The sequence below is a fragment of the Peromyscus californicus genome, unplaced genomic scaffold, assembly GCF_007827085.1.
Source record: "Peromyscus californicus insignis strain IS unplaced genomic scaffold, ASM782708v3 Scaffold_7__1_contigs__length_154581171, whole genome shotgun sequence".
Lineage (NCBI taxonomy): Eukaryota > Metazoa > Chordata > Mammalia > Rodentia > Cricetidae > Peromyscus > Peromyscus californicus.
The window spans coordinates 100522798-100543438 of NW_026294595.1; the positions used below are offsets into that span (position 1 = coordinate 100522798).

The 20641-nt window shown below is 38.6% G+C and overlaps 2 protein-coding genes across 2 annotated transcripts in view; one reads left to right on the plus strand and one right to left on the minus strand.

Annotated features, from left to right (window-relative positions):
* Nucleotides 1-7374, plus strand: part of Fgf7 (fibroblast growth factor 7) — a 52945-nt gene extending 45571 nt beyond the window's left edge. Inside the window, exons 2-3 of the mRNA XM_052724910.1 lie at nt 4722-4825; nt 6325-7374. Of these exons, the coding sequence (XP_052580870.1) occupies nt 4722-4825; nt 6325-6519 (299 nt within the window). The 3' untranslated portion in view covers nt 6520-7374. The remainder of the gene's footprint in view (nt 1-4721; nt 4826-6324) is intronic.
* Nucleotides 1-20641, minus strand: part of Fam227b (family with sequence similarity 227 member B) — a 176490-nt gene that overhangs the window by 107174 nt on the left and 48675 nt on the right. The window contains exon 11 of the mRNA XM_052724907.1: nt 16741-16878. Within this exon, the coding sequence (XP_052580867.1) occupies nt 16741-16878 (138 nt within the window). The remainder of the gene's footprint in view (nt 1-16740; nt 16879-20641) is intronic.

Genomic DNA, 20641 nt, shown 5'->3' on the forward strand with positions numbered 1-20641 from the left:
ATAATATAAATAAACGTTGTTAGTTTGCTGTCCTGTGCCATCCCATAAATTCTGACAAATGCATAACAAAATGTACCCACTGTTACAGTTTTGTACAATAGTCCATTGGTTAAAAATCCCCTGCTTTCATATGTAATGCTCACATGAATTTTTTTCCATGTCTTTTATGGCTTGACACTGAGTTCTAAAGACACTTATATAACATTCCACTGTATGAGTGTAGCACAGTTTGGCTATCGGTTCCCCTCTTGAACACCTTGGTTGTCTCTCATTTCTGGTTCTTATAAGTACAGCTGGTTTAAATATTCATGTTCAGATTTCTGTGTGAACATGTCTTCTACTCAATAGGGTATGTGCATGGGCACAAAGGTATGTGTCTGTGTGATTAGTTCCTAAGAAAAGGCCAAAATGTCTTCCAAGTTGATTGCACTCTGCGTTCCCACTACCCAGGCGGAGTCTGGGCTGTGTCGCATCTTTGCCATGTGTCCTGAACTGTTGGGCTTTGTCATGCCAATAGTTGTGAGGGGGACCTTATCATGGTTTTCATTCTCTAGTGACGGGATACAGCACCTTTCCCTTTCATCTGTTCATTTGCTACCATTTCTTCAGATAGTTTATCTACTTTTAATGATATTTATTATCATATTTTTAAAGTTCTTAGTTCTTTTAGAGATACCAGATATAATTTTACAAACATATTTATGTCATAGAATTTATTATTAAATTAAATCTAAACCTGTAAATGTAATATAAATATTCAGTCATTAAGATATTTCTCACTCAATACAGTCTTGACGGAATAGCCTAAAAGTTCATTATTTAACATAAGAATTGCTTTTGTTTCTTTCTTTTTAATTCTTAGTTTTAATGTGTGCAAGAAGGTATACTTGATCAATGGCAAAATTAAATGTTCTGATTAGCCTAATCATCAAACCACTTTTTTTCATCTTCGAAATGTGTATTAGCCCACCTATATTTATAGGTGCTCCCCTCAAAAACTTTCAGTATAATGCTTAAAAGAATTTTGGGAAACACATATTAATATGCTGGAATGGGACAGGTTTCCATGTGGTTATTGAAAATAATTTTGAAAAGGAAAGTTAAAGTATTCTTAACCATGAAGCTATTAACAATAGAAACAAAGAAGTAGTATCAATATTGAGAGAGCAAGATTAAGGGAATACTCATAATTCTGCAAGTAGATAGATATTGGGAGAATTTTGTTTAAGTATAGCAACTTATTCCAAGGTTCTCCACCTATTTCCAGGTGTGACACAAGATTAAACAGGCAAAAAAGTCTAGATAAGTCCATGAATGGTTGAACTCTGGGAATAGAAAAACCATTAGTGAGTGTCCCCTGGTATGTTAGCTAGACACCCTAAATGATAAACCCATGCTGTTGCTGAAGGCGCTTCTGGCTAGGCATGATGTGCATTATATAGTATCTTGATTTTCTCTCTCTCCCTCTCTGTCTGTCTCTCCCTCCTTCTTTCCCCCCTCTGTCTCTCTCAGTTTTTGAGCTCTCTCATTATGTTAAAGGTTTGATACATCTATGTAATGTAATATGCTTCACCACCTCATTGGGGGTAAATTAGTAAACTTCTTATAAACAGAAAAATATATCCATAGAAAGACACCATCTTATATTTGCCTTATAGGATGCAGCATATATTTTTTATTTATTGTACATTAAAAGGTCAAGAACAATTAAGTTATTTTGGAAGATAAATTATTATCTGTAAGTTATATATTCCTATATTTTCTGAGAATCTCCTCCACTCCTGTTTTGGGATGGAGGCATAATTCTGTAAGTTTGGATAGTTAATTATTCTACAGATTTTTGTAGATATTGAAAAGAACACATCCCTATTCTGCATGTGAACAAAAAAGTGATAGTGTTGATATTTTTATTCCTGGGTTTCTTGATTTTAAAAAAGGGCATAGCAGACAGAGTGTAACAGACTAAACAATGGTTGATTCTGACCACTCTTAATGCTCTCACCAAATGACTTCAGACCAGGAAAAATTCTTTTTACTGTAACGCAGTTGAAAATACAGGAACGTAGCCATTTAAAGTGTATTCTCATCCCGTTTGAAGCTAGAATCCTTACAATTCTTTTTTTTTTTTTGTATCTTTAATCCTAATACGGGGAAGAATAAGATTAACAATGTTTATCACCACTTGGTGTCCATGTGCGAAAACCACAGTGGACAATGGACAGTCAGGGGATAGAGCAGCTTTTGGAGACAAGACAATATAACTGGTCCCAAAGGGCAAGGAGTTCACATACTACAGGGCCAGTAACTATCACTCAACAGCTGTGTTTTGTGGATAACTGTCCCATGAAGGAACACCCTGCAAACATTGCAGATTCATCCTCTAATCCCAACTGATCACAAATGCCACACCTCAGGCTTTGGACCAGCACTCTCCTCTCTCAGAAAATACAACACTGGATTAATGGAGTTTGGAAACAAGGGAAATGGTGCAACCTTTCACAGTGGTAAGGTCTTCAGAACCCAACTTTAACATATTCTTAAATAGATTTATGCTGTTTTGAAGGTATCGCACGTGTGGCACAGTAATTACCTTCTTCAGTATTCTTCATGGCAGGCATGCCAGTTTAACCCCACGGGACTCTGCCGATGCTGCACGGCTTCCCTTGGTGCCTTCTTTTTTTTTTTAATTTTACTTTCCGGAGCTGAGGACCGAACCCAGGGCCTTGTGCTTGCTAGGCAAGCACTCTGCCACTGAGCTAAATCCCCAACCCCCCTTGGTGCCTTCTTTAGAGAAAAACGAAGTTGTTTTGGAAGAGCCTGAGGCAGGTGCTTGTCTCTGAGCTGAGCCTGACACAGCAGTAGCTCTCGGGGAAGATTTGCTGCATGTTGTCTGACTGCATCGGCATCAGCATCATGACCTGTCACAAACTTGACAAGGACATGTAAAATTTCCATAGCCTCCTCAGGCCAGTGTTCTCCAGAAAGTGCTCTTCTCTTTTTAGTAAGGAACGTCTTCTCTTTTCTACAGGAGTGTCTGCTATTTCAAACCAGGACTGTGTTCTTAATTTGTCTCCTAAAATTACACGATTTTATGCATTTAACAACGCTTCACAATACTTCAAATACACACTCCCTTGCTTTTTTGCATCATAGACTCCAGTTTTTAGATGTGAAATTGTACTAGGTACATCTCACTAGTGCTGAGTACAGCATATTGGAAAGGAGGCTTCTGTTTACACAGAAGACACATACTGAGTAGGCTAATTTTGTGATCACACACTTCTCCTCTCCCAGCTCCTCCCAGATCTTCCCTACCTCCCCCACTTCCCCAACTCCATGTCCTTTCTCTCTTTCAGAAACAAATAAAAACAAACAAAAACCCCAAGAAACAACCACAAACAAAAAGGCAAAAAAAAAAAAAAAGACCAATAAGAGAAAAAAAAAACCCAAATCAGACAAAACATCTACAAAAATACCATTGAGTTTGTTTTGTGTTGGCCAATTACTCCTGGGCATGGGGCCTGCCCTGGAGTGTGGTTTGTATACCTAGCAAGACATCATTGGAGACATTTTTCTTTGGCAGTGGGTATCAGCTGCAGACGTCTAGGGGTGGGAGCCTCCACTTACTTCCCTCTCTTGGTTGCTGGAAGTCCATCTGGCTTGCCTGTGCAGGCTCTGTGCACGCTGTCACAGTCTCTGTGAGGTCATATGTGCGTCAATCCTACTGTGTCTGGAAGACACTGGTCCCTTGGAGTCATCCATCACCTCTGGCTCTTACACTCTTTCTGCCTCCTCTTCTGTGTAGATCCCTGAGCCTTGAGGTCAGGGATCTAGGGCTGAGGACTGCACAGTCTCTCTCTGTGCACTGGCCAGTTGTGGGTCTCTGTGTTAATTCCCATCTACTGTAAGAAGATTCTCTGATAACGGCTGAGCAAGGCACTGATTCCTCTATCATATCATATATAATAAAAGAAAATATCTGGTTAACATTGTAAAGTACCTATTTTATAAAATTAATTCCACAAAGATTAAAAAATTAATTATAAAAGTATGTAAATTTATATGATTAGGATTTACAATTAAATTTTGAATCATCTCTGTGCATTAAAACACTTAGTTTAAAACAATTGATTTTAAAGACAGTAGATTCTACTTGCCATTACCAATCTGTAATTGCTTTAGTTGTAATTTTAAAGTTATTCATTTTCAGCAAAGTCAAGAACCACTCTACTAGCAATAATTTTTAAGATAAACCAGCCAAACAGAAGAGCAACACTGTTAGGCACATCCTCCTTTCTTTGTCTTACACCATGCTTTGGGGTTTAAACTCTACATTTGCCCCAAAGCTCTCAGGCTTTAGCAGATTACTCACTTCTCCGTGTACCAGCACCCTCCTCAGTGATGTGGGTGTAGCAAGGGTGCCTGCCCTGCTGTGTGTGGTGATAACCAGACAAGTTCAGACATGGGTGCAATTCTTTTATGGTATGAATTCAGCACATATTAGCTGCATTTTCATTATGGTAGATTAGAAGCATCGTTCTAGAGGTTACATCTGGATATGTAACTATTTCTTTGCATGTAGATATCCCCTTCTGTGCAATGAAGGTCATCAGTTTGCACTTCTATGTTTAATGATTACTCTAGTGTTTGTGACTGTGTGTTAGGGGAAAAGGTCTCAAGATTAGTGGATAACTGATACATGTTTCTGTCATTCCTTGCAGACATCATGGAGATCAGGACTGTGGCAGTTGGAATTGTGGCAATCAAAGGGGTGGAAAGTGAATACTATCTTGCAATGAATAAAGATGGAAAACTCTATGCAAAGGTATTAATAATTGATAACTTAGAGTTATTATTCAAACTTACTTTTGTCAAAAATACATGCCTTTCTGAAAACTGTAATTTTCTTCCACTGGCACAAGTTGAATATTCCATTAAAACATTTTTTTACTTCAGCATTAAGGCAAAATATTTTTTGTATGAGCTTAGATTGCTTAAGCTATTTGGATATTAGATTTTTCATCTGTAAGATGACTTGGAATGATTGATCTCTAGGGATCCTTTCAATTCTAAACTCCCTTTTTTTTTTTTTTTTTTTAAATTTATTTTAATTTATTTTGCAATACAATTCAGTTCTACATATCGGTCACGGATTCCCTTGTTCTCCCCCCTCCCGTCCCCCTCACCTTCCCCCCAACGCCCCCCCCCCCCATTCCCATCTCCTCCAGGGCAAAGCCTTCCCCACAGACTGAGGTCAACCTGGTAGACTCAGTCCAGGTAGGTCTAGTCCCCTCCTCCCAGGCCAAGCCAAACAATCCTGCATAGGCCCCAGGTTTCAAACAGCCAATTCATGCAATGAGCACAAGATCTGGTCCCACTGCCTGGATGCCTCCCAAACAGATCAAGCCAATCAACTGTCTCACCCATTCGGAGGGCCTGATCCAGTGTGGACCCCTCAGCCATTGGTTCATAGTTCATGTGTTTCCATTCATTTGGCTATTTGTCCCTGTGCTTTATCCAACCTTGGTCTCAACAATTCTCGCTCATATAAACTCCCATGTGCATTTTAGATACTTGAAGCCTAAGATTTCCATCTATGAGTATTAAAGCCCTTTTGTTAGACTTCCTCCGATTTGCACATTGCTGACATTGAAAATTCTTGGGAAAAAATTTTTTGAAGTGTTCAGTTCATTTGTCAACATTAGTCTCACAACCATGGGCTTTGAACTGTAAGCATTCACATTGTTTCCACTTTATTATGATGTGAAATATGTGATAGTTCATCCCACTATAGTAAAGCAAAATTCAATTTCCTTTGTATTTTTGTAGCTCTGCATAATGCCTATGCAGGCCAATTACAGAATAGAGGTGTAATCAAATGAACAATTGACTGCCTGGATGAACAGACTAGCTAACTTTTTACTTTTGTTACAATTGAGGGCAACATAGTATAAAGTTTATTAAATTGTCCCTCACCTGCAGGAGATGGAGGCTACGCCCTTTACACTAAATTTCTGGGGGACATTCTGGGGAGAATGGAGTGATTTAGGGATCCCAACATTAAAGAGTAGGAATTGGTTGTCCAAAGGGACATAACTAAACGTGTATTATGTTATCTTTTGTTAATTTAAGATGCTTTTGACCTATGGCAATACATGACATAGATAAACCCATTAAACTGTGTCAGCTCTGCTCACTCCGAGGGTTAAAATAAGTCACATATACTTCACCTCTACAGACCATCACCTGCTTGCTGTTAGTTTGAGCCTCTCCAGAACTTGTATTAATAATTGTGTTTGGTTTCTTTGTGCTTGTTTTTATCAGAAAGAATGCAACGAGGATTGCAACTTCAAAGAACTAATTCTGGAAAACCATTACAACACATACGCATCAGCTAAATGGACACACAGTGGCGGGGAAATGTTTGTTGCCTTAAATCAAAAGGGGCTTCCCGTCAAAGGGAAGAAAACGAAGAAGGAACAAAAAACGGCCCACTTTCTTCCTATGGCAATAACCTAATCATACACGGTGTTTGAGAAACCAGTTTCATTCAGCAGGGAGATCTCTTTCCAGTGGACTTTTTTTCTTCTTCTTTCTTTTTCCTTACTCTCTCTCTCTCTCTCTCTCTCTCTCTCTCTCTCTCTCTCTCTCTCTCTCACTCTCTCTCTCTTTTAAAGTAACCAAGAAAGGCTGGAAAACTACTGAAAACTGATCAAGCTGGACTTGCGCATTTTTGTTTATTTTAAAAGACTGCATTAAAGAAAGAGTTGAAGAGTATACACACAAATCAGATTTAGTAACTAAAAGTTGTAAAAAGTTGTAAAAGTGGTTGTACAATCATGTTAGTAATAGTGATGTGTTTCTTAAATTAATTTACCCTTAAGAGTATGTTAGATTTGACTATCTGATAATGAATATTTAATATCACTATCTGCTTATAAAATGGCTGCTATAATAATAATAATAATAATAATGAAGATGATGCAGATGATGTTATATAAGGGATGTCAGACCTAACCCTGCTGGGATGCCTGAGAATGATCAAGCCCACACAAACCATAGACGATGAGCAGTGTTTGAGAGCTTTCCAGTAAGAACTATAATCCACTTTAGCTCTACTCAGAAAAGTGAATGTTCTCAACATTTTATTATAGAATGGAATCGACAGGTGGTTTTACAGAATGACAATATTGGCACATACCTGTACTGATTAACATGAAAAAAACCTAATGCCACTCAAATTGAAAAGGTATTGCTAACAGGATGTTTTAGAAGTCTGTATATAAAATAGCAATAATGATGACAATACTGTATTTCATCTCACCACAAAATAACATTTTATAATCCCTAAAAATAAAATTCCGAAGTCTTTAAGTCTTTTTCAAGTAACATATCTATCTTTTGTATAATTCACATTTGGGAACACAACTTTAAATAATGTTCTTCCCACACATAATCATGCTTTCCCCCCTGTGGTTACAGCATTAAACTCTACTTTAAGTTGTATTTGAATTTTATTGTTTTGTTATTTAAGTTTATGTTATTTATAAAGACAAAACCTTAAGAAGCTGATTCTGTTTCATATGCTTTTAATTTCAAGGGAACAACAAACCGCCTGGCTGTGCTGCAGAGTTCTCCTCCCCTGGTGACTGACACCAACTCTAGTACACAGCACTTGGCTAGCGAGTGTTGGATGGCAGACAAAAATGACAGCCTGCAGCCATGCTTACAATAGATGTCTCACAGCAAACAATGCAAATATGTGGGAAAGATTTTGCCGCAACACTCTTGCCAATGAATTTGGAACATATAAGTAAAAGAAAGCAGAGGATTTTAGTCAGAATATACTTTGATACATGGCAATACAACATGGTTTAGAAGTAGGTATATTTAAAGTTAGCTACTTGATAATCTTGAGAAGTATCTGCCGTGAAAAAGGTGTCAACACAGAAGTGGCCAGAGCACACCCCGGTAGAGGCTGTAGTCAGTGTATGAGGCCCCGGACACCCTGAGGCTTCAGGTCAGGCCACAGAAACAGCGTAAGAGAGAGATGACTCACTCCGCAGTTCTGCCATCAGTGGGTGCTGCCCGAACTGTACGCATGCTCACCAGGGGAAGGGCAACAGTTACATCAATTGTTGGTATACTAATTAATGTGATATCAACCTCAAAGTACTTTCCATTGAGGTTTCTTTATATTACATAAAATACTATTTGGTAATACGTTTATAAGTGAAGGTTATAAGATAAGGCCCCTGTCAACAAAAAATAACAATCTCTTGACTTGGTTGTGGTTTGCTTGAGTATCCAGGCTACCGAAAAATAGGGATTGTCGCCCTCCATCACATACACTGTAGGAGACACCATGAGGGAATAGTCTGTACTAGAATCCAATTCAAGGTCATTTCTAGTCTAGCTTCGTAGTCCAGGATCCAGTTTGTACCTGGAGTCTTATAAACATCAGGAGCAGAAGAAGACTGTGCTTTTCATAGTTGTCTCATTCGTGTCTAGCAAACTGCTGGTCTACAATCAACTTATATAGACATGAATACATGTCTATATGAATAGTTTCCAAGGAAAAGATGGAACGCTATTATTCTTACTTAAATTTTAAATAAATCAGAATGGAGCATGATCATGCAGAAGCTTAAACAGAAGTAGTGAGTATACATGCAAGGTGGCTATGGTTACCATTAAATTAGTTACTATGAAAACACCATTAGAATATTGAATTAGACAGAACCAATACTGAGTGTTCCAACTATTCTTAGTGATATGTCACATACAAAAATCTACCCAGAAACATTTACTTTAAAAAGATTTATTGTTGTTATTTTAAAATTATGTACCTATGTGTGTGTCTTTATGGGGATGTAAATATAAGTACTGGTCCTCATCGAGTTCAGAAGAGGGTACTAGAAGCTGAACTCAGGTCCTTTGCAAGAGCAGGGTGTGCTTTTAACTGGAGATCCATCTTGCCTGCCTCAGCATTTATGTTTAATTATAGGTTTTGCTCTATTAAAAAAAACTTAACATGTAAATTTCAGAAAACAAAATCTGCTTTAGGCAAACACATTTAGAATCTGGAATCCTGGAAGACCGTGAGGCCTTCATCTTCCTTCCTCTTTCATAAGTCAGGAAACAGATTTGAGTAGACTCAAGGTGCTGGGTGGACATAGCTTGCCACAGTCAGTGTCACTTAGCATGTGTCTATCTTAGATTGTCAGTGATCTCCTTGTTTTATTTGATTTTAATTTCTATCGAGATGCCATCTTTGTTGTTGAGAACAATTGTGATCCATTTGGCAATTTGCTTAGTACATAATGATACTTTTATGATTTGACTCAAGGACAGAAGGAATGCAATTTCCAATTTTGATTCCTAAGCAACTTTTATGTGAACTTTTAAATTTATAAATGGAAAGTATCACAAAAGACATTTTTATAGTAAGAGTATTCCTTTCTAAAATGTTCTTAAAAAGAAAATCATGTCAACATGTAGGTTTCTAAAAACTGGTAAAGGACTAAGTGAAAGAATATGAATGCTAACAAAATAAATAGAAAGATATTTCCAATATAACAAGTGAAGCGAAACACTTGGACACAGACAAGCCATAGTATAGACTGCTGACCTTTGAGTTGCTGTAAGTTCAACTTAGATACAAAAGAGAAGGGAAATTAGAGGGTCTGTCACTTAGAGCTTTTTCTTTTAGTTTTTTAGGATGTCAAAAACTATGAAGCGTGATTATGGAGATACTGATCTGTGATCCTCTAAATGTTCAATATAGTATAGAGTGAGGAGCTGGGTGGTGGTGGAGCACACCTTTAATCTCAGCACTGGGGAGGCAGAGGCAGGTGGATTTCTGTGAGTTCAAGGCCAGTCTGGCTTACAGAGAGAGTTAAAGGACAGTCAAGGCTACACAGAGAAACTCTGTCTTGAAACCTCCCCTAGCTCCCCTCCAAAAAAATAGAGTAAGAACCTAAGAAGTCATCCAAGATAGCTCACCAAAGACAGGACATTCATTTAAAATGTTTTCTTATCATTCGTGAGTTTGTACTTTACTCTGGCACACACTTGTGTTTGCTTTAATGTGAGAAGATCTCCAGTTGACACCAGAGAAGAACAAAAGTGAAGCTGTGAGTGGATGTCTGAGACTCAGTACAAGCTGCAATGTCACGCTTACCCACTGTCACGTTCCTGGGAGTGGATGAGACACAAATGGGTCCCTATCTTTCCCAGTCTAACTTTACATACAAATAACTCAGGGGTAAACATAAGCTAAGATCATTTTGTAAAGGTGTGACATTAAACTATTTAACACCTAATGTGGATGGTAATTGGTTAGTCAAAATACTCCATTGATTCTTAATACTGGGGAGAGACAGAGAGCGACAGATTCCTGGCGTCCTCCTGCCAGCCAGTATGGCCAATAGGTGAGCTATGGATCCAGAGAGAGAGAGACCCTGTCTCAAAACATAAGGTAGAGAGTGCTAGAAGAAGACATTCAAGCTCTGGCCTCTCTCTCTGTCTCTCTATCTGTCTCTGTCTCTCTGTCTCTGTGTCTCTTTCTGTCTGTGTCTGTGTCTCTCTCTGTCTCTCTTTGTCTCTGTCTCTCTTTGTCTCTGTCTCTCTTTGTCTCTGTCTCTCTGTCTCTCTGTCTCTCTCTCTCTCTCTCTCTCTCTCTGTATGTGCCTGTGAGTATATGTGTGGGATGGACACACACACAACACGTTCACTCCATCATCCATCAGAATGAACATGGGCCCATGTGAATATCAGATGATTATTCCGTGTGGCCATTTCTAAGATATCCTTAAAGCAGATGGTTAAGGTTCCTGCTATTAAATAGCTTGTTAAAGCTTCATGTAGAGCTCTTTCAGTGACAGTGTCAGGTTCCTTTTGCTCATTCTACCACATTCAACAAAGCTTTGGTCTTCAATGAAAGGGATATAGTCTGTCAGACTCTCAGAGGCTCCCTTCTGCTCTCCAATTTTGAAGAATTTATCAAAATGATTTATATTCTCTTGAACTGAGACTTGACAGGAAGTGAGAAATACTCTCTTACCAATGTTTGTGATTTCTTTTTAAAGCAACATCTCCCAAGAAGCCATGTAATTATTCTCATGAGACAGTATCTTTTGGCTTCCCATTTGCTTCCTGGCTGTGACACAGTCCTACTTCCCAACCCATCATCACAGGCTTTCTGAAAGCCTGTATCATCATATGAAAAGTGATTACTTCTTTCTGTGCCTGGAAACAGCTATATATTAGTTATTGTGGTGTATGGCATGAAAATTTAATGACCTAAAACAGTTATTTGTCTTATAATTATCTAGGCGCCCCTGTCTGCAAGCCCGCATAAAGTTGTATTCAAGGTGTTAACCAGGGCAGTCACTGATCTCAACACTTAGTCCTGAGGAAAATCAAGCACCAGCCTTCACCAGCTGTGGCTGCAAACATCAGCTCCCCACTAAAGCCTCTTCATAGCACCGTTTCTCAAAAGAAGTTTATTTCCTAAAAAACAGTAGACCAGAGCATGAAAGTTCCCAAATGGAAGCCATAGTTTAAAGAAACAATCTCCAGTGTGATGTCACTTCTGCACATACACAAGGGGCGGTATTACCCCTTCAGTACATGCCAGGAGGCCGGGCCATTATAAAGTGCCTGTTGCAAGACATACACTAGATGGGCATTTAAGGCTTTACCATAAACCCACATGCTCTAAGGCCTAATAAGACCAATTCAAGGCCTTCAGTGGTGACCATTCATAGAGAAATAGATCAAGCAGGCATGTTTTCTCTGGAAAATTGGTCTTGTTTTCCACAAGAAAATCAGAGAAGGTTTGAACTCCCAAAAGATTCGTGACCCACAGGTTGAGAACTGCTGTAAGCAAAAAAACCCTATAAAGACTATTTATTGGTTTCCAAAGCTATTGGTTTCCTTGCAGGATGCACACTGGAGTCACCTCTGGGAGGTACTTTTCTTTTTGAAGCAACGACACCCAGGCTCCATCCCATGTCAGCTCCTTCAGTGACATGGACTAGGGAATGGGAGATGACATTTTATTATTCCTCAGTAATCTCTAATCTCTAAAGGTCTTGCTGCAATTGAGAACTAACAAGACAAGCAGAAAACCCCAAAACAAACTCCTTTAGGATCTAGTCCTGGCTCTTCCACATTGTCTCCTCTTTAAACATAGTGAAGGGTCTTATTCCTTCCCCACCCAGGGTTTCCATCATTTTTCTATTTGCAGTGACACTAAAAGGAACACAAACATGAGAAGGAGCTGTAATCATTATGATAATGAAATGCTTAAAGAATATAACGTGCATAAAAGTAAACACCAGTCCAAAGTCTATTCTCAAACAGAAATGCATTAGAAATTATAAAAATCCCTTTGTTCAAATTTGTGACTGTTTTTCACATTGCACAGAATACAATCTTAAACTGCCTGGGGGCCAGCAGAGTGGAAGTGGACAAAGGTAGCTGGTTAAAGACTTTGCTGTCAGTTAGGCAGGTCAACAGGCAAAACAATATAAATCCAGAAGTATACATTCAGGCTGCTGAGCAGATACTGTCAAGTTCATAAGAAATACTGAAATGGGTTGAGTTTTCTGAGACTCCTGAATGCAATGACTGTATCTTTTCCAAGATCAGGGAAGTCTAGAGTTATTGTTTTACATATATTCTATATCTCCCCCTTCTGAAGCCCCTAAAATTCAAATGTTTGTTTCTGTGATGGTGACTAGCTCATCTCAGGTTTTTGTTTGTCTTTTCTCTTATTTTCTTCTATTTTCTCTTTTTCCTGTATCTGATTGACTATTCAAAGGAGTTGTCTTTAAGTTTAGATTGTTTTTTTTCTGCTTTAGATTGTTCTCAAGTCTTCCAGCTGTATTTTTATTTGACTTGTTAAGTTCTTCACTTCCAAGGTTTCTATTTGGTTCTTTTCCATGCTAACTCTGTAGACTCTCATTCAAATTAGTGGTGTGTTTCCTATTTAATTGTCTCTTTGTAGCTGCTCCCGTTTCACTGCCTCTCCTTAGTTAGAATCACTCTTTTGAGTATCTTATCGGGTACTTCATCGCTTTTCTTTACTGGGAGATTAGATGCCAGAAAGTTATTGTGCTCTATTAGAAGCACCACATTACCTACTTTTTCATACTTGTAGATGAATAATCCTTTGATAAAATGTCTGAGAAAGTGTGGTGATATATTATGTACCCCAATAAAGCTTACCTGGGGATCAGAAGACAGGGCTAGACACTAAATTAGACATAGAGGTCAGGCAGTGGTGGCACACACCTTTAATCCTATCACTCGGCGGGCAGAAATCTGTCTGGATCTCTGTGAGTTCAAGGCCACACTGGGCTACATGAGAGAAACAGAACCAGGTAGTGGTGACACACGTCTTTAATCCCAGGAAGTAATATGGCAGGACACAGAAAGGTATATACGGCATGAAGAAACAGGAACTTGCTCTCTTAAGGCTGAGGATTTTGTAGAGGTAAGCTAGTGGCTGGCTATTCTGTTTCTCTGATCTTTCAGCTTTCACCTCGATATCTGGCTCTGGGTTTTTATTATAAGACCTTTTAAGATTCATGTTACAAGAAAGTACTTTCTAGGCACATTGCCATAACTACATAAATAACCCTCCCTTCCCCTGTTCAAAAGTCAATGTCACACATCTGCCCTTTACACCGGATTTTAAAAGTACATTTCCAAACAAGTGCAAGAACCATTATACGAGGGGAGACACTCTACCTTCTTATTAAATTCGGTCAGCCACAAGTCTGCCAGCACAAGGTATTTCAGAGCACAGTCAGCACTTCTGGTGCAGTGAGCAGAAATAGAATTCATCAGGGAAAGCAAGCAGTTGAAGCTCTTTGCTTGATGATGCTCTCTGCCTTAGAGAACATCTCTTAGGCCCAGAACTTCATGTTTATAGGCTTTCATAAAATCACCTAATAGTTCCCAGCTTTTCCCTCCCCTCAGTTCTCGTCTGTATCACTGTGTTGCTAGGCAATAGTGATTATTACAATTTTATTTCAAATTTCATAGGCTAGTAATGTTCATTGTTAAGTATTGATGTGTTTTATAAATTATGTATTGTATTTATCACTGAATTCACTGTTAATTTGTCCAATGTTTATGGTATTTCCCTATAATGAAAAGAGAAAAGTGTTGACTTCATGATAATGAATGTTCAATCAGCTCTATTTGTTCACTTTAAGAATAACAGTAAATTTTTAAATTTGAGGCTGGAGAGATGGCTCAGTGGTTAAAAGTGCTTGCTGCTCTTGCAGAGGACCTGGGTTTGGTTCCAAGCACCCACACTAGGTAGTTCACAAACTTCTGAGACCCCAGTTCCAGGAGATTTTATGCCCTCTTCAGGCCTCTACAGGCATGGTGGTGCATGTTTTTAATTCCAGCACCCAGGAAGCAAAAGCAGGCAAACCTCTGAGTTTAAGACCAGTCTGATCTATGTAGCAGGTTCCACTGTGGCAGGGTTACATAGTAAGGCCCTCAAAAGTATTTTTTAAAAATTCACTTTAGGGACTGAAGAAATGGATTGGTAGTTAAGACCACTGGTTGCTCTTCTAAAGAACCCAGGTCCAATCTTTTCACACTCACAATGGGACTCACAGCTGTCTATAACTTCAGTTCCAGGACTTCTGAGGGTACTGGGCATGCATGTGGTACACAGACATACATGCAGAAAAATAGTAATACACATAAGATAAAAATAAACTTAAAAAATGTTAAAACTTCTTCTTTTAGCAGAGTTTTATTTAACATGTTCCAATATCATTGTGAATTATCTTCTGCATGTCTATCTATTGTCTACATTGATATAGACTGTCTTTATCGTATGAGAGTAACAGCAGCCATGATTTTAAATATTTTTATGTTCACAATATTTTAAAAGTTTTAACCATAGGATTTCTTTAGAAATATTTTATATGTAATGTGTTTTTGATAAAATCCATAACTCTATTCTCATCCCTCAATTACTTTCCCTATACTCCTAATGTTCCCCTGCTGACTTCGCATGCTCTCTTTTAAATGCCTGCCTGTGAGTGCAAGGGTCTGGGAAGATCTGCCAGAGGATAGGCAATCCCTCTTGCATGATGATTCCTGAACCTTGAGGGCGGGGTATGAAATATGTCTCATTTAGAGCTGAGCAAGCCACAGTTTCTTGCTCTCTGCACATTGACTAGTTGTGGGCCTTGTATTAATCACTACCTATAGCAAAAAGTATATATAAGATGGTAAACACAGCTAGTCATGGCCTATCTTCTCACAGTCAAATATTTGTCAAGCATCAGAAAGTGAATCCTATAAAAATTATATTATACCTGAAATCTGTGAAATGGAACAGACATTACAAAATCTTTGATAGACAAAATAAAAAAATAAAAAATAAATAAAAAAATAAAAAATCTTTGATAGACAAATACATACATGATGGGAATGCACACAGACGGTCTTGACCAACTTCTTAACTCTCCAGTGGCAGCTACTCACCCGGAAAAGCAAAGACTATGTAGAAATGAAGGGTGATGACACCTCCTAATTTAAGGGACTTTGCTTTCACAGCAGTTACCTGGTAAAATGGCAAATTCTTGCCAGGGCTAAAGCATGTTATAAAAAAATTAGCTTCTGTGAATTGACTTCTGGCGTTGATGTATGGCATTCTAGAAAACACTTTAAAGGGTATTAATAGCAAACAAGCAATTTTCTATAATTACTAATAGGTAGGAACCATGTGACATGATATGACTAAGAGTAGGAAATCATTTTTCCATTTTCCATCTGTGAGCAATCACTTCCAAATGTACAGATCTGAAAAGCTGCAATGAACTAGTTAAGTAATTGCAGCATCATACGTTAGCCAAGGAGTGGACCCCTCAAGAACAGGTTGATAGGTCAGCCCTTCTTCCCTGGTGTTTTTCAAGGAAAACACTGGACAGGAGCTCTCTCCACATCATGCTCTGAAATCAACAGAGAAGCCTTAGTTCTGACTCAGCTGGTCAGAAATAAACCCTGTACACCAAAGGTATGCTTAGTACTGGAATCATAGTATAAATAGGAGAGAAATAAATTTGCCTTAAAAAGTTCACTGAGAGTAGTCAAAAAAGTTTTGATTTTTGTATAGTGGTTTTGGGAACAGAATTCAAGAAACAGGAGAAAATACAAAGACATATCAAAGTAAAATGATGTTTAAGTTTTCCTATAATTAGACTATTTAATAAATGAGTCATTTTGAAAAGAAAAAGTGAGATAAAACAGATTCCTTATCACAAAATAAATTCCAAATGGATTAAGTAAGTCAGTCAAATATAGAGGCAAGAAAGCACTAGGAAAAAACACAGGTAAGTAGTTTGGTAGTCTTAGATAAGTCTTGACAAAATGCAACAAGATTTACACTCTAAAGGAAATATGATTTGAATGTACCAAGTAAAAACGTTAAACTTCTCTATTGGGAAGACACATTGTCATCTAGTTAAGCAGACAGCCTGAAGTGAGAATGTCTGTAGTCCTAAAAATTGACCTAAAAACGTCACAGTAGGAGAACAGGAAAAGGCCTTAAGACATACCACGATGGCAGCAATCTACAGAACAAATGATACTCTTGGACGGTCACAAAATCCAACTGTTAGTAAAACGGGACTAATAACTGACCGGATGGATACACTTAGCCTTGGCTGCCTCTCACATCTAACCTGCAGATGTGCTTACTGGATGCGATGCGCTCCTGGCTGGACATGAGCCTCTTTTTCACTGACTTCAGTCGTGCTCGCTTGCAGCCATGTATGGTGGTTGTGCAAAGTTCTTTCAGTCTCCAGCGGGTCCAAAAGCCTCTCGGGGGTTTTAGACCTGTTAATATAATGTGTATAGTTAGCCAATCAGATTTTACTAACAAAGAATTTTCTACATCTCTTTAGATACAGTGACCCGTTTATTTACATTGATAGTTGCCGTTGTATACAATACACAGATGTTTTGCATTTCAGTTGCTGAGTGCTCCTGACAGAATGACTATGTCTTAAAACATTAGGTATTAATAGAGAGTTTGTTGTGTAGTAAGGCCAACAGGCAGCTGGTTAAGGCAGGGTTGTTTACTTTTCCTTGCTCACAAGAGAAGGATGCCACACTTCAGAGGGCCACAGAAGGAAGGCAGGTCAGGCAGGAGAGAGCAACAGCAAGTGGATGGCAACTGCCTTGCTAGTTTTTTTGTTTTTTGTTTTTCGAGACAGGGTTTCTCTGTGTAGCTTTGCGCTTTTCCTGGAACTCACTTGGTAGCCCAGGCTGGCCTCGAACTCACAGAGATCCGCCTGGCTCTGCCTCCGGAGTGCTGGGATTAAAGGCGTGCGCCACCACCGCCCGGCTATTTTTTTTTTTTTTTTTTTTTAAGGGAATCACTCAATCATTCCAGCAGGCTCCAGGACTCAACTGCCTTGCTATCTTTTTTTTTTAAGGGAATCACTCAATCATTCCAGCAGGCTCCAGGACTCAACTGCCTTGCTATTTTTTTTTTAAGGGAATCACTCAATCTTTCCAGCAGGCTCCAGGACTCAACTGCCTTGCTATCTTTTTTTAAGAGAATCACTCAATCATTCCAGCAGGCTCCAGGACTCAAGGCTCATCCCAGTTGCTTGTCACCTGCTCCTAAGATGTCAAGCATCTGGAGTAAGAATCCAGTAAAGGAGAGGGTGGCTGTGGCCAGGGCTCTATGTTGGTTGAGCCATAATGATTATACCTATAATTATTTACCATTTCTAGAAACAGTCTGACCCCAAGAAAGGTATGTTCTCAGGTATTAAAATATAAAATGTGAAAGACATGATTCACGATTCATATAGTCTGGTGGTAAACTACTGTTCGGTTTCTGGGAAAGCCGTGTGTGTGTGTGAGTGTGTGTGTGTGTGTGTGTGTGTGTGTGTGTGTGTGTGTGTGTGTGTATTAATGTGTTGGTTCTCCTCCAAAGCTGTCAGATGTGCTCCGATCCGAACCTGTTTTCACTGGACTTAATGGACAGCCATTATTCTGGGAGTGCCCTTCACCATTATGTTGAGGACTACCTCTCTCACACGCTAGAGCCTTTGCTTCTAGACTCTCATTTCCTCTTCCTTTGTTTATTCCATAGTTTGTTGGGTATCTGTATAACAGTTTCATAAGAAAAAGATGAATTCAAAGTAACTTTCCAAAAAGGATTTGCACATCTGAAAAATGCCTGGCCTTCATCCTTAGCCTCACTTGACAGTTTGTTTGGGTGCAAGTTACGAACAATTTTCCCTCCAGGTTGTTAAGTCACTGTTCCGTTCTTTCCCAGTGTTCAGAGCTGCTGAGCAGAGATCAGTGGCTTTCTGTCTTTGATCTCTCTGTTCCCTGGAAGACTTGAGTGTTTCTTTTCTGTTTTCTAGGTCTGAGGCTCACAGTAAGATCTACAGCACCCCATTGCTTCTATGCCTAGTCCTAACATCTTCCAAACTGGAAATTCAAATCTTTGCAAAGATGAGTTTTAAATGTACTCTCAGCCTATCTCTTCTCTGGATTTTTAATGTTCTTTTGGATATAATACAGAGAACTGAAACCTAAAAGTAGAAGAGGAGAAGGATCAGTTTTTTCCACATGAGATAAATGTTAGATTATGTATTTTTTCAGCCTTTTTCCTTTCTTTCTTTCTTTTTTTAAAAAAATATACATCAAAGGCCAGAAATTACCCTGGAAGAACTACCATACATGTACCATAGTTTTTGATATTTAGGTTTTTTTTAAGCATGATCAGTTATTTTCTAATTTCCTTTAAGATTTCTTCCATTAACATTAGATTATTTAAGAATATATTTTTTTGCATTTGTACATATTTATGGGGTACATAATCACAATTCAATACATGTACACAATATATAATAAATCAGATTAAAACATTTCCATCTATTCAACCATTGATAATTTTATATGGTGAGAATTTCATATTTTTTCTAGTCATTTTGAAATAGATAATATGTTGTTTTAACCAATAGTTCTTCTGCTGTGCTGAGGAAGAAGTAGATACGACTTGTCCATTCTGGTTTTGGTGCTCCTGATTCAGTCTCTTTCTGCCCTTGCCAGACTTTTGTGACCACTGTTGTGTTGTCCTAAAGAGATAGTTCTGGTTTCTCTGAATGAGTGAGAACATATGGTATTTGTTTTTCTGTATCTGGCTTGTTTCAATCACCTATTGACCTCCAGTTTCATCCATGCTGCTGTGAATGGCAAGGTTTCATTTTTTTAAATAGCTGAGTAGTAGTTTCTTCTATATAAATTCATGACATTTTTGTATTTCCATTCATCCAATGGGGCTCCTCATGATTGATGTTCTACTTCAGCTATTGTGAAGTTGGGCCCATATTTCCTATTCTCCACATGCATAAAGACATTTTTGTTTGGCCATATGTCCAATTTATTGCCTTCCATCCAATGACTCAACATACTCTGTTTAATCTTCAATGTCCCTCATGAGTGGGAACATTTGATTTTGGCTTACTATATGGAGAGATTTTAGGAATGCTTTCTGTATTTGAAAGTAACTTGCATTTTTCATTTTCAGTGTTCTGTAGAGTCGTTACTTCACACTGTTAATTGTGTTGTTCTACCTTTCCTCAGTTTGGGTTTTTGCTTGCTTGCTTCTCCTCTCAATCACTAGAACTGTCTATTTCTTCCTGAATTATTATAGCTGTGCTAATAACTTGATCTTGTTTCTTTGTATTCATGTAAATTATTTGATCATGCATTTTGTTCAAATATTCCCTCTATTTTTATTTATTGACCTTGATTTTGAACTTGGATCCTTGTATACACAACAGTCACATGCTGGGATTGCAGGCATGTGCCACACTAGGCTTGACAATTTTTCAATAGGAGGTTATTTGTTTTCTTTTGTTAGGTTTTTTCCCCTGACTTTTGTTAATATTTCTTTCAGGCTATTGTTTGCTTTTTTGTTCTCTTAAAGCTACTTTCTGAGTAGACAAAAATTTAATTTTGGTGAAATCCAGTTTACCAAGATTTTCTTTTATGAATTATGATTTTTGTTTCATATCTAAGAAGCTATGTCCCAATCTAAGGTACAACATTTTCTGCCTATGCTTTGGTTGCTAAGATTCCTTTCTTGGGTGATACATATACCATGTCTAAGGGCCTTCTAAATATCCCATCAACAAACCAAGTAAGGACTCTACCAAGTTCACTCAGGGGACCCAAGAGTGCATTAGGCTCACTTACAGAGCAATGGTAAGGGGTTACAGGCAGGAGCGTGGGTGACCTTAAAGCAGCTGCACTCAAGTTTTGCACCCAGCAACAATCCCGGCTTCTCCATGGCTAGATAGATGGAGCTCCCTCCACTCACTATTTTCTTTTCTTTTCTTTGTTTCTTTCTTTGGTTTTTCGAGACAGGGTTTCTCTGTGTAGCTTTGTGCCTTTCCTGGAACTCACTCTGTAGCCCAGGCTGGTCTCGAACTCACAGAGATCTGCCTGCCTCTGCTTCCCGAGTGCTGTGATGAAAGGCGTGCACCGCCGCCACCACCACCTGGTCCCCTCACCATTTTCTACCTTTATCTTCTAGCTACTCCCCCAAGTCCCAAAAGGCCACACGCAATTA